Genomic DNA, 16,290 nt, shown 5'->3' with positions numbered 1-16,290 from the left:
CATTACATAATAATTAATGTTGAAGGGCCTCCCCAAGCCTTCCTTCCCCATTTAGCTCCCTGAACTCTGGTAGCCAAGCCATTATTTGAAAAACCTTTCTTCGTAGAAGAAAGACCTAAAGACAATTAGAATGGGGAGACCTAAATATAAGAGAACCAAGAAAAAACTCACTCTCCACTGCAGGATCTACATTCAAATTCAAAATCCAAAGAAAGCCACAACCCCCTCACACTCATGAACCCAGAAAACCAACTTTTTAGTGATCTACTCTTAAATATAAGACAACCAAAGAACCCCAGACATCTGAGGAAAACCTCTATCATGGAAGACAGTGATGAAGACAAAAAGAAATAACTCAGAGAAAAGCTCAAAGAGGGAAAACATCAAAAACCATCTTTATTTATTTATCTTTATTCCTCAGAAATTAGAGAGTATGGCATCTATGACACAAAATCAGTGTTAGAAAAATGGAGAAATAAAAAGGCTCTCAGAAATTAAAAATGTGATAGCAGGTAAGCAAAGTACCACAGCATTCATAATAAGCCTCACAGAACTCCTTGGGTGCTTTAAATTATATATGTACCTTGGATAAAAATAAAAACTAAAGGAAACAAAAAAGAATGGGCAAAAGCTAATGAAGTGGATAAACATACACAGAACCCCTGCCAAACTTTTTGAAAGAAAATGCTCCTATGCAGAAAGCAGGATGAAATGTTAGAGATGAGAGGCCAAAATCAAGGATGGAGGATAGATACTTTTATTGGCAGAAAGGAAAAGCCAGAGAGAAGGCAGAGACTAAAACTACGGGTGTATGGCAACATGAGAATGCTCATCAAATGGGGAGGACCTGGCATCTGGGTGAAGGGTGCCTTTCTCTGAGGCAGAAAGCTGAGGAAGGGTCCGAGAATGCAGTCACTGACCGTGGAGTCTAACTGAGAGGGAAGAAAATTCAGGAAGGGGTCAAGAGACTCAAACTTTCAAAAAAGAACAGGCTTAGGGAACAGAGAAGATTTCTTTAAGATTTAGGTGTCATTTGTTCAGCAGATGTTTATTAGACACTGAACATTCACTGGGCAGGGCTGGTGGGCATGGATGAGACAGAGCTAAATAAAGTACCAAGGCTAATCTACAAACAGCTCATGGTATGTGTCTCTATGTGTGTTGGGAGCTGAGGAGACAGGTAAACAACTGAGTTACCAGTGGTCCCAAGAAGACATGTTCTAGGGTATGGCCCTGGTGATGAGATTCTAAATGAAGTAAGAGTATAGATATAAGGTAAGGGCCAAAGAGAGGATGCTAAAGCAGCTCAGAGCAATGGCAAGATTTGGATAGAGAGGAAAACAGTACGTTAGGAACTAAAGATGTCTCTGATAGCAGAGGAGTGAGGAGCCAATAGATGCCATGGCCATGGATGGAACGGCATCAACGAAAGAAGTTTTTGAATGAAGCAAAAATATAAACATAAATAACATGATGAAAATGCAAATCTTGTATTCTGGCCCTAAAATACTTTCACAGATTTAAATATTTCATATTAGGGCACAAGATGCCCTAAGAGATACAAGACATGTTAAACAAAGTGTAAGGAATAGAAATAGCAAGTGAAAAATGCTAAACTACAATGAAAACTTAAAGATAATTACTAACCTTGACTGATCTGCAGAGTTTCTGCCATTACTGGGTCAATCTGCAGTCGGGAAAACAATTGTCTCTGTTGAGCTCCTACAATATAAATTTTAAAACTTCACTAAACTTAAAAAATAAACACCAGCATGTGTGTTTGCCAGAAACTAAGCCAAAAATAATCTTTCTACGTTCATATCAAAACTCTTAAAGATAAATTGTTTCAACAAGACAATTTAATAATAAATATTTATAAAACAAAAGTATAACCTAAAATGGCTGATAGGATACTCCTCACTCTCCTACTACCAAGAAGTCAATTTTCCTAGATTGGAGGTAAAGCCTAGGGAAAAAGGTAGAAAGGCCAAGAGGAGGTACCTGGTAAACCTGCAAGTCATGTCACAGGAGATGAGCCAAGGACAGCTGCAAGATAAACATGACAAACACCTCCCTCCATCACCTGGGCTCTCCCCATCACAACTCAGCCCCCAAGCCCCGATATTCTCAAATAAAAAACGTAAAAATTGTCAAACAAAACACTCCAGAGTTATCTGGTTACGAAGTTCCCAAAAGGCAAATTATGTACTTGGATGGAAGCAAAGAAAAGAATAAACGAGTAAGTACGACAATCAGAGTTCTGCAGCACAGATAATTGTTTAGATTTTGTATAACATGTTCCGGCTATAATATTTATTACTTCTTAAACAGGTTATACTGCAAAACAAAATCAAATGACCTAGAACGATTTTCTCTTCTTTCATGTTTCCAAGCTCTTACAAGATTTAATGGCAAGTTACTTGAGGGATGGGAGGATGCCAAATTCCTCTGACAACCTCACAGTGCTTAGCAGATATTAGGCACTCACTTGCTGATCTAACATTCATATTACAATGCCTTTCTTTTTCAGTGTACTAAAAGAAAAAAAACTGGTGACTGCCTTCAAAAATTATCTGGGAAGAAACAATAAAGCCTAAGGACAGACATAAAATACAGATGCCACTTGTAGTCCCTTTAGAACAATGTGGGAAACTGAAACATATTAATTTACAGGAAGAATGCTCTTCCAGTCCAAATACTAGGTTCAAATACAATAAGCCTCTCTAACATAAAGAGTGAACAGTGAAAAAAGTAAAACACTCTTTAAAAATTTCACTCAAACACATCATTTTGAAGAGGTCTATTAAAAAGGATGGAATTTTGATAGTTATTAGGTTAAATCATGTGGAGCTCAAATTTGTTGTTAAAGGTTCAGGAAAATTTCAAATTCTGTTTAATTGGAGATTTGCTGCCTCCATATGAGAGCTACAACCATGTTACTGGGAAAGATAACAGATCAAAGGATAAATACCTAGAAAATATTGTATACTATAAGAGATTACCTTTCTCAATGTTTCTAAGGAAGCCAATTATTTTTACATCAGTAGTCCCTGACTGTGTTTCAAAATCAAGTTCTTCTTGAATATCTTCAAACTGTATTTTGCAATCAGATGCTGATGTTGAATATTCATTCGTTTTAACCTTCAGAGATGAAATTTTTGCTTCATTCTGTGACACTCTAACATTCAGATCAAAAAGATTTGCTTCTACTGTCAAAATTGCTGCTTTCATCCCTTTAATTTCATTGATATCAGCTGATATTTTCCTTAAAAGATGTGAAATATTGTCTAGCTCACTCAGTGAACAAGAAGAACTTGTAACAGAACCTAAGTCAACTGATTCCGGTGAGAAGAAAATGGGTAAAGGTGACTGAAATCTTGAAGACATTTTCATAAAATTCTCTATCTCATTTAATATTTGGTCATTTTTCCTTCATTGCCCATTAAATTTTTGCAAAAGTAAAAGCAATGACCAAAGCTGTCACCTTAAGAAGTACTACTGATCAAGGATGTTACCTTAAAAAATATTAAGAGTAAATAACACTTTACAACCTATAATTTAAAAGATAGGGTTGAACATTTCTGGCGTCAGAACTCAAGTAAATTTTAAAATGCTAAACAAACCAGACTAATTTCCTCTGCGCTACAGCTAAGAAGCCCTGATACATGGTCCCTTGTATCACGAGTCCTGCTTATAGTTTCTTTCCAAACAATAAACCCTATTATTACATACAAAAAATTATCCTGGCTCCTGATTGGTTGAAAACAAACATGTGATATAGGAAGAATTTTCTATTATTTACCTCATATAACAGGAACACTGAAGTGAACCATAAATTAAGCAATATAATATTAAGTACTTTAACCACACACGAATACAATGTGAATTTAACATATTTTCCCTTCATTTATTAAAGCAAAATTTTCAGATAATTTCTTAAGTTTTATCTTGAGTATTTTGAATTTCATTTCCCCTTGAAAAGTATAAGACTGTAAAGGAAAGCACTTGCCATTTCCTTTGCTGGGAAGAGGGGAGGGAAGGTGGTTTGACTCATGACCACAGACAAATTCATTAGAAAATATATGTGGTAATAACAGACTTCAATTTCACTGGTACAAGATGGTGTAAATTTAGGGGAAATGAGGACTAGGCCTTGGCTTAATATTAAACTTTCATCAGATATAAGATTTGCAAATATTTTCTCCTATCCTACAGGCTACTCTTTCACTTTCTTGACAGTGTCCTCTGAAGTACAAGCTTTTAATTTTGATCAAGTTCAACTTATCTATTTTTCTTCTGTTGCTGGTGTTTTTGGTGTCACCTAAGAAAGCACTGCCTCATCCAAGGTCACAAAAATGTATGTCAACTTTTTTCCTAGGTATTTTAGTTTTGTTTTTAAATTTAGGTCTTTGATCCATTTTGAGTTAATTTTGTTTGTTTGAAACTGTAATCAGACTATCTCCCTGGCATTTTGAGTTAATTTTTATATATGGTGTGAAATAAAGGCCCAACATTATTCTTTTGCATATCGCGATCCAGTTGTTCCAGCACCATTTGCTGAAAACACTATGCTTTCTCCCACTGAACTGTCTTGACACCCTTGTCGAAATAATTTGACCACAGACACAAGGATCTGTTTTTGGACTCTCAATTCTATTCCAATGATTTAATCAGTGTCTCTTTATATGCCAGTACCACACTGTCTTGATTACTGTCATTTTATAAATAAGTTTTGAAATTGGGAAGTATAAGTTCTCCAAATTTTGTTATTATTTTTCAATATTGTTTTGGCTATTCTAGAGCCTTTGCATTTCCATGTGGATTTTAGGATCAGCTTGTTAATTTCTACATAAAAGCCATCTGGGATTTGGACAGAGTCTGAATTGGGCCTATAAAACAATTTGGAGTACTGCCATCTTAATAATATTAATGTCTTCCAATCTAAAAATAAAAATGTCTTTCCATGGCTTTAGTTTAAGAAAAGTTGTTTGTACTCAAGCACAAACATGTCGTGCAACATGCCTAACTTCCTACAGCCTCTTCAAAAGAATTCTAACAAAAATTGTAGCCTTTGGTTCCCCAGTTCAGTAGAATAAAGAGAATGAATAACAGAACAAAGAGAATGCTAAATATTGGAATTCATATAAGAATTTTTATTAATTTCTCCACCTTATCCATAAATTAATCTAATTCTTCAAAATATTTAGACAAAGAATAATTTACAAAATTTACAATAATCTGGGTTCACACAGAATTTTTGAAGAGCACTATCTGACAAATGACATCTGTAATAACCATTAAGGAAAAGCCTTTTCAGCAGAACATTCTCAACAAAGAAGCACCTGCAAAACAGATGGTTCACTAGAGGGCAGCAATAACATCTTCAATGAGAAAGGTAGGAATACAGTCTAAGGACAATGAGTCACAAAGAAAGAAGATTCCTAAAAGAGCCCAAAGAGAGCCTGTCTAATGCTTCCTGTATCACCCATTGCACCCAGCCCAACCTTAAAATGCCAAATAAGTAAAGATCCTTCCAAAACTTCCAATGTAAATATCCATCAGCAGAAGATGTTTACGTATGTTAACATTTATTTAATCCTCACAATAATTCTGAGGTAAGTGCCCCTGTTACACCTATTTATAGAGTAGGAAACTGAAGTACAAAAATGTTAAAGGTCAGCTAGTAAGGTCAGAACTTAGATTAAAATCTAGACACTCTGGCTCCAGAGTTCACATATTCATAATCACTGTTATTATGTCTCTCTCCAGGATATGTTAAGTGGAATAAAGCATGTCACAGAGAAACCTATGTATTATAATTCCTATTTTATATATACATACATATATACCTGTGTGTGTATATAAATATACATATAATTTCACTTTACAGATAAACGATGCACATGTACACACATATGAAAAATGTCTAGAAGACTACACTGATACACACCAAACTGTTCTGAGTGTTTACCTCTGAGAAGGCAAAGGGCAGAAAGAAAGGGTGATTTTCCTCATTTTATCTGAATAGCAAAGATCCTCTTTACTAAGAATGTTTCACAGTGATTCCACTCCAACATGATGACATAAGTATACGCATTTTATAGACTCTCCTTCAGGAAAGTCTATAAACACAAAGTAAAGAACTTAAAAAGGACAATACAGCAGTGGTTTTTAAATTGGGTCTATCAGATCATCCATGGAGGTGCAGGAAGAAAACATCAGAAATTCTATTAGAGATATTTATATCTACATCCTATCCTCCTTGAATTTCTATTTTTACATTGTTAAACACACATACTAATAGAATCTTACAAATAAGACCCTGTAAAATCTGCAGGTAACACGCAAGGGAGGAGTGATGTATTCATTCAGGCAAAAAATATTTACTGAGCTCTCTACTATGTGCTAGACACTGTCTGGGCACTCAGTAACAGCAGTGAACAGAACATACAGATTCCAACAGAGGGAGATGACATTTCGGTGGGGAGGAAGCAACTGAGAAGAAGCAAAGGAGAAGAATCTCCCCCAAATCCAAAGAAAAAATGCTAACAATGGATCAAAGGAGAAGGAGGAGTTATAATAGAGAAGATAGGATTTGATAAATGAATACGACGGTATCATTATATTGATATTTCATTTCTTTAGTTTCCAGTGCCTTAGAGTAGCTAGAAGGAAAAACCCGAAATTGTGGAAATGTAACCCATATTAAACTTTGAAATCTGTTCTATAGCTACTTGTTAAAATGTCTTTGAAACTTACTGCTTTTTTATATATACGTTATATTTCACAATAAAAAACATTTTAAAACAAAAAAATAAAACTAAATATTAGGCAGTGGTAAGTACTATGGAGAAAAATAAAGCAGGAGAGAGGGTTAGGGACTATGTAAGCAAGGGTAGCAAAAGTCTCACTGAGATGATGGTATCTGAGTGTACTATTTGGACACCTGGAAAAAAAATTCCAGGGAGAGGGAAAAACACCTTGAACACCTGAAAAAAGCTAGCAAATATATCTGAGGAATAGCAGGGAGGACAGGAAGCCAGACTGGAAGGAGGGAGAGGGCAGTGGTTCCAGGAGATAAGATCACAGAGGTAAAGGAGAACCAGATCTTGCAGAGCCTTTGAGGACATTAACTTTTACTTGGAGTGCTACGCGAAGCCAATGAAGAGATGTGAACAGGGGAGGGACGTGATCTAATTTACAGTTTAAAAGGATCACCCTGCTGCTGTGTGGAATAGACTTCAGGAAGGCAAGTATGGCAGCAGAGAGACCTGTGAGGATGCCACAATAATCAAGGCAAGTCCTGGGTGATAGCTTAGACCAGGATGACAAAGGCAGAAGTGCTGAGCAGGAGGCTTAAGTGCCATACATATGCAGAAGGTAGAAGCTGACAGGACTCACAAAAGTGGAAGGAAAGTGGGAGAGGGAGGAAGCAGAATTAGAGAGGAATAGGGATGAGGAGGAAAATAGGGAAAGAAGAGTGGCTCTAAGTCTGAAGGAAAGAAAATGGCACCAGGTTTCCGGTCTGACTAATTGGAAAGAAAGGTGGAGGTGTCATTAACTTAAATGAAGACGGTAGGAAGAGCAGATTGGAGAGGAAGATCTGTAGTTGGGTAGCAGTGTTTCAGACAAGTTTGAGATATTTTATTACACATCCAAGAAGAACTGTAATAAACTGGACAGGAATTAGGAATTCAGGCGCAAATTCCAGCCTAGAAATATGAATGTGGGAGACAACAGTGCAGAAGTGAGATTTAAAGCCCTGAGTCTGGATGGTAACATCAAAGAGCCGTCCGAACTATGAAAGTTTGGAGGAATAAGCAAAGAAGACTATGAAGAATGTGAAGCAGAAAACAAAGCTTGTGAATGGTACAGCCATTAATATACAATTAAAAGATAAAATTTAAAAAAATTTTAAAAACAGTTCTCTTCTAAAGAAACTGAGAAAATTATGTGGGGAGAGTCTAGACAAGTCATGAGAGTGGTAGTATCTCCAGGGAAATTCCTCTGTAATTGGAAGGCCCTGGCAAAACTGCAACCCCTTGTCTGCTTCATTTAAAGCTGACTGCTCTCACTAAAGCTTAGTTCACACCACAACTTTAAATATGCCTTTGTACTGCCATTTCTTAAACTAAAAACCACTTATCTGCAAAATATTTTTAAATAAAAGCCTGCAAACTGAAGGGAGAGGACACAAAAGCAAATAAAAACAGCCCCTGAAAGAGTCCATCAATTACAGGACAAAGAATTTTTAAAAAAGGAAAAAAAAGGCTCCATAATTAGGATCTTCAGAAAATCTTGAGATGATACTGTATTCATAAAACAAGATACTATGAAAAACAAAAAAACAGATTTGTAGATATTTGCCTGCCTGTACCAAAAGAAAAAAAAAATCAATAAAAGTCAAGACAATAATACAGAGAGTGAAACACAAGATCAAGTCAGAAGTGAGAAGAGAAAACACAAGAGCCATAGGAAGTCTAGAAAGTTTATTATTCAACTGACAGAATTTTAAAAGAAGAGAAAAATAAAACCAGAGGAGAGAAAATTCTTAATGTAAGAAAATTTCCCAGACTTGAGAATGAATTTTCAAATTAAAAAGATACATAAGATTTTCAGCACAAAAGTGATCAGCACCTAGGCACAGCACAGTGAAATTTGAGGGCAAAAGTCCAAACCACTCAAGGGGAAATAACAGTCTTCAACAAACGGTGCTGGGACAACTGAAAATCCTTATGCAGAAGAATGAATGTGGACCTCTACTTCTCACCATATACAAAAATTAATTCAAAATGGATCAAGGACCTAAATATAAGAGCTGATACCTATAAAACTTTACAAGAAAACGCAGAGAAATATTTGCAGGGCCTTATAGTAGGAAATGGATTTTTAGATTTTATACCAAAAGTACAAGCAACAAAAGGAGGGAAAAAAATGACAAAATGGACTTCACTAAAATTAAAACCTTCTGTGCAAAGGACAATATAAAGAAAGTGAAAAGAAAGCCTACAGACTGGGAGAAAATATTTGGAAACCATATATCTAATAAAGGTTTAATATCTAGAATATATCAAGAACTTCTACAATACAACAATAAGAAGACAAACAACCCTTTAAAAAAAATATGGGTCAAGGATTTGAACAGACATTTCTCCAAAGAAGATATCTAAATGGCCAACAGGTAGATGAAAAGATGTTCAACATCATTAACCAACCATTAAAGAAATGCTAATTGAAACTATCTTGCAATCTAACATTTCACACCCACTAGGATAGCAATTATTAAAAAACCTGAAAATAATAAGTGTTAATGAGGATGCAGAGAAATAGGAACTCTCATATATTATTGGTGGGAATGTAGCATGGTACAGCCACTATGGAAAACAGTTTGGTAGTTCCTCAGAAAGTTAAACATAGAATTATCATATGACCCAGCAATGCTGCTTAGGGTATATATCCCAAAAAGTTGACAACAGGGTCTCAAGAGAGATATATGTATACCAATATTCATCACAGCATCATTCACAATAGCCAAAAGTTGGAAGCAACCCAAGTGACCATCAACAGATAAACAAAATGTGGTATATCCATACCATGGAATATTTTTCAGTTATAAAAAGAAGAAATAAGGTACACAGGTGGTTAAGTGGTAGAATGCTCACCTTCATGGGGGAGACCCGGGTTCAATTCCCAGATCATACACCCACCCCCCCAAAAAAGGAAGTTCTGATACATGCTCAAGATATCATGTTGACTGAAATAAGTCAGACAACAAAATGGCAAAAAATGTACGATTTATCTTATACAAAATACTTTGAATAAGCAAATGCACTGAGAACAGACAGCAGAACAGTGGCTACCAGGAGTGGGAGGGGATGGGTGAACGGGGAGTTAGTGCTAAATTAGTGAGTTTTGGTTTAGGATAATGGAAATAGATAGCAGTGAAAGTAACACAGTATTGTCAATGTACTTAATGTCAAAGAATATTCCACTTAAAATGCTTAAAATTATTTTTATTTTATGTATATTTTACCACAATTAAAATTTTTAAAAAAATTCTAAGTTAAAAAAAAAGTTTCCAGAGAGGAGGGAAAAAAAAACAGGTGTTTTACAATGGAATAAGAATCAGGCAGGCAACCAACTTCTCAGCAGCCACACTGGAAGCCTAAAGATAACGAAGCAATGTACTCAAAGCTCTGAGAAAAATGATTTCAACCTAGGATTGGGTACTTAGCAAAATATCCATCAAGTACAACAATATATTTCCAAGGATTTGGAAAGCTTAATTCTTACGCTCTTTCTCAAAAAGTTTCTTCATAATGGGCTCATAAAATAGAGGAATATACTGAGAAGACAACATGGGTTCCAGGAATTGTGGAACAAACGAGGGGAGAAATAGGTCCTGGGATGACAGCCTTGAAGCAGGCCTCAAAAGCAACAAGTCAGATTAGCTAAGGAGGAGAGAGGAATCTAGGAGGAAGGCGGTTGGGAGGGGGAAAGAGGGAGAGAACCCAAAGTATTAACAGTATAAAATGATAGACCTTTAGGGTGTAATACAGGTAAGGCAATGCAAGAAGGAAAAAACAAAACCCCAACAACAACAAAACAAACAAATGAGAACCAAAGGAAAACAAAACAGTACGAAAGGGAAAAAAAAATTAAAAACACAGAATCCCTAAAAAATTATTGTACAAAAAAGAAAACGCAAATTTGCCTTTGTTATGAATATTTATACAATCTTAATATAAATGCTGTTAATAGTTATCAATTTTTAGAGTCAATCTAAAGCAAAACATGGTAGAACAAATCTGTAAATTGGCAAACTAGACAACATAAATGTATAGATAACAGAATTTAGAAGGTAGGAATGAAGAAGGAAATAGATATTCCTATCCTTTTACAGGCAAAATATACTAAAACTAGGGAGTTAAACATACTGAAATACACTTAATCCAACAAAATATTTAGGTATACTTCTTAAAATTAAAAATAACCAATAAATGACCTAAAAACAGCTATTTCACCTTAGGCAGGAAAAGGTGTAAATGAGTTAGATCCTGATACATTGTAGCAAAAACTCAACAGATACCATCTATGGCTGGCGACTGAAGAAACGGTGGTATTTATTATTGCAGATACGGAGAAAATTAAGGAAAACTAAAAACAGAAGTGTTAAAAGTAGCCTTGAAGGTGTAGGACTTGTACGGAAAAAGCTGAAGGAAGGAATGCTGCTTTTTACTTTAAATCTTTATACACTATTTCATTATTTTTCTTGACCTATCAACACTTGTTTTTCTGAATTTTCTATCGCGAGCAAATATTTCATAACATAAAATTTTTATTTTAAATGTTTGTGTTTTTTTCAGACAACAAATATCAAACATGAAAATAAAAAGAAATCCATGCCTAGATACATCGTAGTGAAACTGTAGAACATCAAAGACAAAGAGAAGATCTTGAAAGCAGCCAGAGAGAAAGGACAGAGCACCTACAAAGGAACGACACAGAATTAGAATAACGGAAGTCTACCCAACAACAATGGAAGCCAGAAGACAGTGGAATAATATATACAAGGTGTTTAGAGTAATTAACTGTTGTTAACCTACATTTGGGTATCTACCAAAAAACTAATGCACAAGAACAAAGAAAAACAAGATGCTCAGGTAAACAGACTCTCAGGAAATTTACCACCAAAAGACCCATTTTAAAGAAAATTCTAAAGAATATACTTCAAAAACACTTCAAAACATTGGAAATGATCTCCAAATAGTATTCAGAGATTTGACAACAAATACAATGATAAACATGTAGGTGAATATTAACAAACATTGCCTGAATAAATAATAATAAAGATGTCCACATTATGGAGTTGAAAAAAAAAAACAACTAAAAATTGATACAATGTTAGAAGAGTGAAGACTGGTGCTAAGGTATTCTAAAGTTCTTTTACCATTTGAGGATGTAGCAAGGACATTAACATTTAGGCATTTACATTAAATTAAATATGCATGGTAAAATTTAAAGGTAACAACTAAAAGAACAGAAATGGAATGTTTAAATTGCAAACTAATCAGAAACATAGAACGGGGCAATTGACAATAAACCATATAAATTAACAAATCTAAAAAGAGGCAAAAAAGGAGAAAAATGGAAACAAAAATTCAAGCAGATACAAATCAGGAAAGATGGCAGAAACTAGTCCAACATTTCAGTAATTCTAATAAATGCAAATGGTCTAAGCTCTTTAATGAAAGGCAAATCTTTAAAACGGATTAAAAAAAAAAACAAACCAAAATCTAGTTTTATAACATTTAAGAGATATATATATATATATACACCTAAAGCTCAAGGACAGATAAGACTGAAAATAAAGGCATGGAGAAAAGATATATGAGACAAATACTAACAAAATGGCTACAATAATATCAAACAAAACCAACTTTGGGATAAAAGCATAATTTGTCACAAAGGGCCATAGAGACAAAAGGTTTAATTCACGGGGAGAAGATATAACAATTTAAAATATGTATGCACCTAGTATAATAGGCACAAAATAAAGCAAACAGAGAAGGAAGTACAGAGCAACTAAGAGAAATCCCTCATCATGTTGGGCAATTTCAATTCTCTCTCTCAATTACTGCTAAATCCAGTACATCAAACTCTCAGCAAGGTCAAGATTTGAACAACACTATTGTGTAATTTCTACTGAATGTAAGCAAAATTCTCAATTCAACAATTTAAGTCTACTTTCTTCTAAATGCACATGGAACATGTACAAAATTGATTATACACTAAGCAAGTCTTAATCTTCAAAGAATATGTATCATACAGATCACACTATCTGATCACAATGCGAAGTCAGGAGTACAAAATAAAAGATTAAAAAAAACAAACAAATAGTAGTTCAGTGGTTAGAATGCTTGCCTTCCATGCAGGAGATCCGGGTTTGATTCCCGGACTATGCACCACCACGCCCCGCCCATGCCAAAAAAAAAAAAAAAAAAATCTCTACATACTGTCAATTAAAAACACTTCCAAATAAATCATGGATCAAAGATGAAATGGAAATTTAAAATATTTACAAATGATAAAAGTATATCAAAAAAGAAGAAAGGAGTTAGGATTTAACAAATAAGTATGACAAATTTCTTCTTAGCCTTTAGTGTCTTGGAGCAACTAGAAGGAAAAACCTGAAACTGTAGAACTATGACTATAACAAATTTTGAAATCTGTTCTATAACTAATTATTAAAATGTCTTTGAAATTTTCTTTTTCGTATATATTTCACAAGATTTCTTAAAAAAAACCTATAAAAACTTAGATATGCAACAGAAGTAGTACATCAAGAAAAATTTATAGTTTAAACAGTTACATTTAAAGACAGGCTAAGATAAATTAAGTTAGAAAAATATAGAAGGGGCATTAAAAATAAGAGCAGAAATCAATGAAAGAGGAAACAAAGAAATCAAAAGGGAGCCAATAAAGCTAGACTGCTGTTGTTAGGTCTTTGAAAAGACTGACAAAATAAACAAACTTCTGATGACAGAACGACCCAAGGGAAAAAGAAAAACAGCACAAATACATAAGGGGATAGGCTAGAAAAAAAAATACAGAGGCTATAGAAATGAGAGAATACTATGAACAATTAATGCCAATACATCTGCACACTTAAGAGTTCAAAAATGTGACACACACAAAGCTGTAAGTAAGGAAGCAAGTATGTTAACTAACGGTTGCAGGCAGAATGTCACTTTGCACTTGTGAACAATGAATCAAGTAAGAGTCCTCATAAGACACTTAAGACCATTTCAATTTTTAATCGTTTCAGAACAAAACACTAATGTAATAAACCACATAAAACAAATACATAGCATAATGAATTTTTATAAGGCGAACACCCTTTTAATCGTCACCCATGTCAAGAAATAGAACTTCGTTTAGATACTCCAGAAACCTCTCCATGTACCCCATTCCAATCACAGTCCTTTGTAAAAGCAAACTCTGATTTTTCTAGTATTGACGAGTTTCTTTATGGTTTTATCACATAAATGTACACCTCTAAACACTGTAGTTTCAAACCTTACCCCTTTTATTTCAATTTGTCTTCTCTATCTTTTAATTGAGAAGTCTCGGGCTGTTTGACTTACAGAGCCCAACAGTTTGAATTCTGTTCATTGCACACTAATGGTTCCTCTGACCTCTCAATTTCCTGCAGGCTGAACTGCTGGATCCAGAGGCTTGATCGCTCAGATTCAAAACCTTTGGCACAAAATGGTCATTTTATTTTAGCAGCCTTTAATGCTCAATTCCTAGATTCATTAATGTACTGAGCATTGCAAACAAAACTCTATTATTTTGCTTCCACTTACTTGCTGGAATAATTTTAGAAGATACTTCCTTGCATCTACTATCTAAGGGGTAGGCGACCTTTTTCTATTTCAGGCTTTGCAGACTATACAGTATCTGTTGTAACTACTCAACTTTGCTATTATAGCACAAAAGAAGCCACAGACAATATATATAAGAATGGGTGTGGCTCGGGTCCAATAAAACTTTACTGACAAAACCAGTCCAGTCACTATACTTTTTGGTTATGCAATGACACCATTCTAATTGGAAAGACAGGATAACTGCTCCATTGTTTAGTTACCTGGTTTTCAAAATGAAGAATACTAATTTTTTCTTATCTATTATCCTCCAGATAATAGGTGACACATTAGGGTTTATATTTTTAAAGTATCATTATCAACTCATGGATTTAAACCTGTCTGACAGGTTTCAATCGCTATTGATGTTCAAACTGTCCCATCTTAGACAGTAGGAACCTCTTAAAAGTTGGCTCCTGAGTCCTTTTGCCATGACCCTAGGATTCACTGATAGTTTCTGTGATATACAGAACGCCAAGAATTCTAGGCTCATCCTAACATTTCCTATCCCAGGCCCAGAATGAGACTTTTCTCAAGATGCCTGGTTTCTTTAAATGGGAAGTATTCCTAGACCACCATCTGGGCACTAGGGATTTTCATTGCTATGGGTTGGTCATTGTTTCTCTGCCTGTCTTTCTAATAAGTAGAACTAGAGGAAATAAATTTTCTTTATTTAGATAAAACAAAATACCATGCAAATTCAAAATGATCTCCGACTTATAGTCAGGATAACAGGAGTTTTACTTGCTAGAAGCTTATACTCCAACACATTTGTTAAGAAAGGTTCACAGGAACAATATTCCCCAAATAAGTGCATATAACAGTTATCACCCTTTTTAGACTATCACTTTTGCTGGACATAAAATTCTTGGCTCACGTTTTCTTTCCCCGAGTTTCACAAAACTGTTACTCCATTTTCTTCTGCCATAAAACAGTACAGCTGAAAAGTCTGATGATAATCTACTTCAATTTGAAGTCATGCTCTTTTTGTCTAGTTAACCAAATGACTTAATTCTTTCTTTCCAATCCACTAATTTTAGAATAGATCTTAGTGCTTATTGTTCAGGGTGGATATGCTTAGGTATACAGTGTAAATTTTCAATAAGTAGTTTCAAGTCTTTATTTTAGAAAAGTTTTCTTAAAAAATAGTTAATGTTTGTTCTGTTCCCATTTTTTGTTTTCCTTCAGAAACTCTTATCATCTGTACACTGGATCTTCACTGCCTCTATTCAATACTTGTCACTTTTTCTTGAAATGCTCTTTTATCTTTCTTTCCAATTAAAAAAATTTTCTTCCCTTTTATCTTCAATTTCTCTAAAGGTATATATTTTCTGTGGCACACTAATTCTTGACTTCTTTCCAGATTAGACTTCATTTCTAAATAAATTTCTCTTTTACTTCTAATTCTCAAGTTGTTGCTTCATTTCAGTTTTTCTAATCATGACCTATGTTGTTTTCTCATGTCTCATATCATTTTCATTAATGTGTTTTGGCTCACTGTGAAATAGTATGTTACAGTTTTGACTCACTTTTTAATATCTTTTAGTGCTCTTTCCTTGTAATGATAGTCTGTTCTTTATCCCCTTTTTCCTTTAATTAACTTTGTGTGGCTTTGCTGTATGTTCTGTGCTTCGTTTTAGAAAAAGACTTCGTCAGGTAACTGCTCACTTCAGAAATGGACCTGCTTCTATTGATTTTGTGATGTTAAAAAATATGGCATCTTCAAACGCCAACCAAACTCATTCCTGCCAATCCTAAAGAATACCTATGGCATTATATAAGACTGATAAAGGTCCCATGCACTAGGGTAATTTTGCAAAACCTACAAACTCCAGATGGGTCTGGGCCAGATAAGTCCTGAAAT

At 34.6% G+C, this 16,290-nt stretch overlaps 1 protein-coding gene across 9 annotated transcripts in view; it reads right to left on the bottom strand.

The window, feature by feature from the left end:
• ZC3H14 (zinc finger CCCH-type containing 14) overlaps window positions 1-16,290 on the bottom strand; it is a 46,503-nt gene that overhangs the window by 14,547 nt on the left and 15,666 nt on the right. For 6 of the 9 annotated variants that reach the window (XM_077123282.1, XM_077123280.1, XM_077123278.1 and 3 more), the window contains exon 10: window positions 1,648-1,722. The exons of 2 other annotated variants lie outside the window; for them this stretch is intronic. In XM_077123282.1, coding sequence (XP_076979397.1) covers window positions 1,648-1,722 — 75 coding nt within the window. Of the gene's footprint in view, window positions 1-1,647; window positions 1,723-3,002; window positions 5,140-16,290 lie in introns of those variants that run through there. One more of the 9 variants, XM_077123285.1, reaches the window with a different exon arrangement.

The sequence above is a fragment of the Tamandua tetradactyla genome, chromosome 12 (genome assembly GCF_023851605.1).
Source record: "Tamandua tetradactyla isolate mTamTet1 chromosome 12, mTamTet1.pri, whole genome shotgun sequence".
Lineage (NCBI taxonomy): Eukaryota > Metazoa > Chordata > Mammalia > Pilosa > Myrmecophagidae > Tamandua > Tamandua tetradactyla.
The sequence above is the reverse complement of the archived record's forward strand: the minus strand, read 5'-3'. Positions and strand labels throughout refer to the sequence as shown.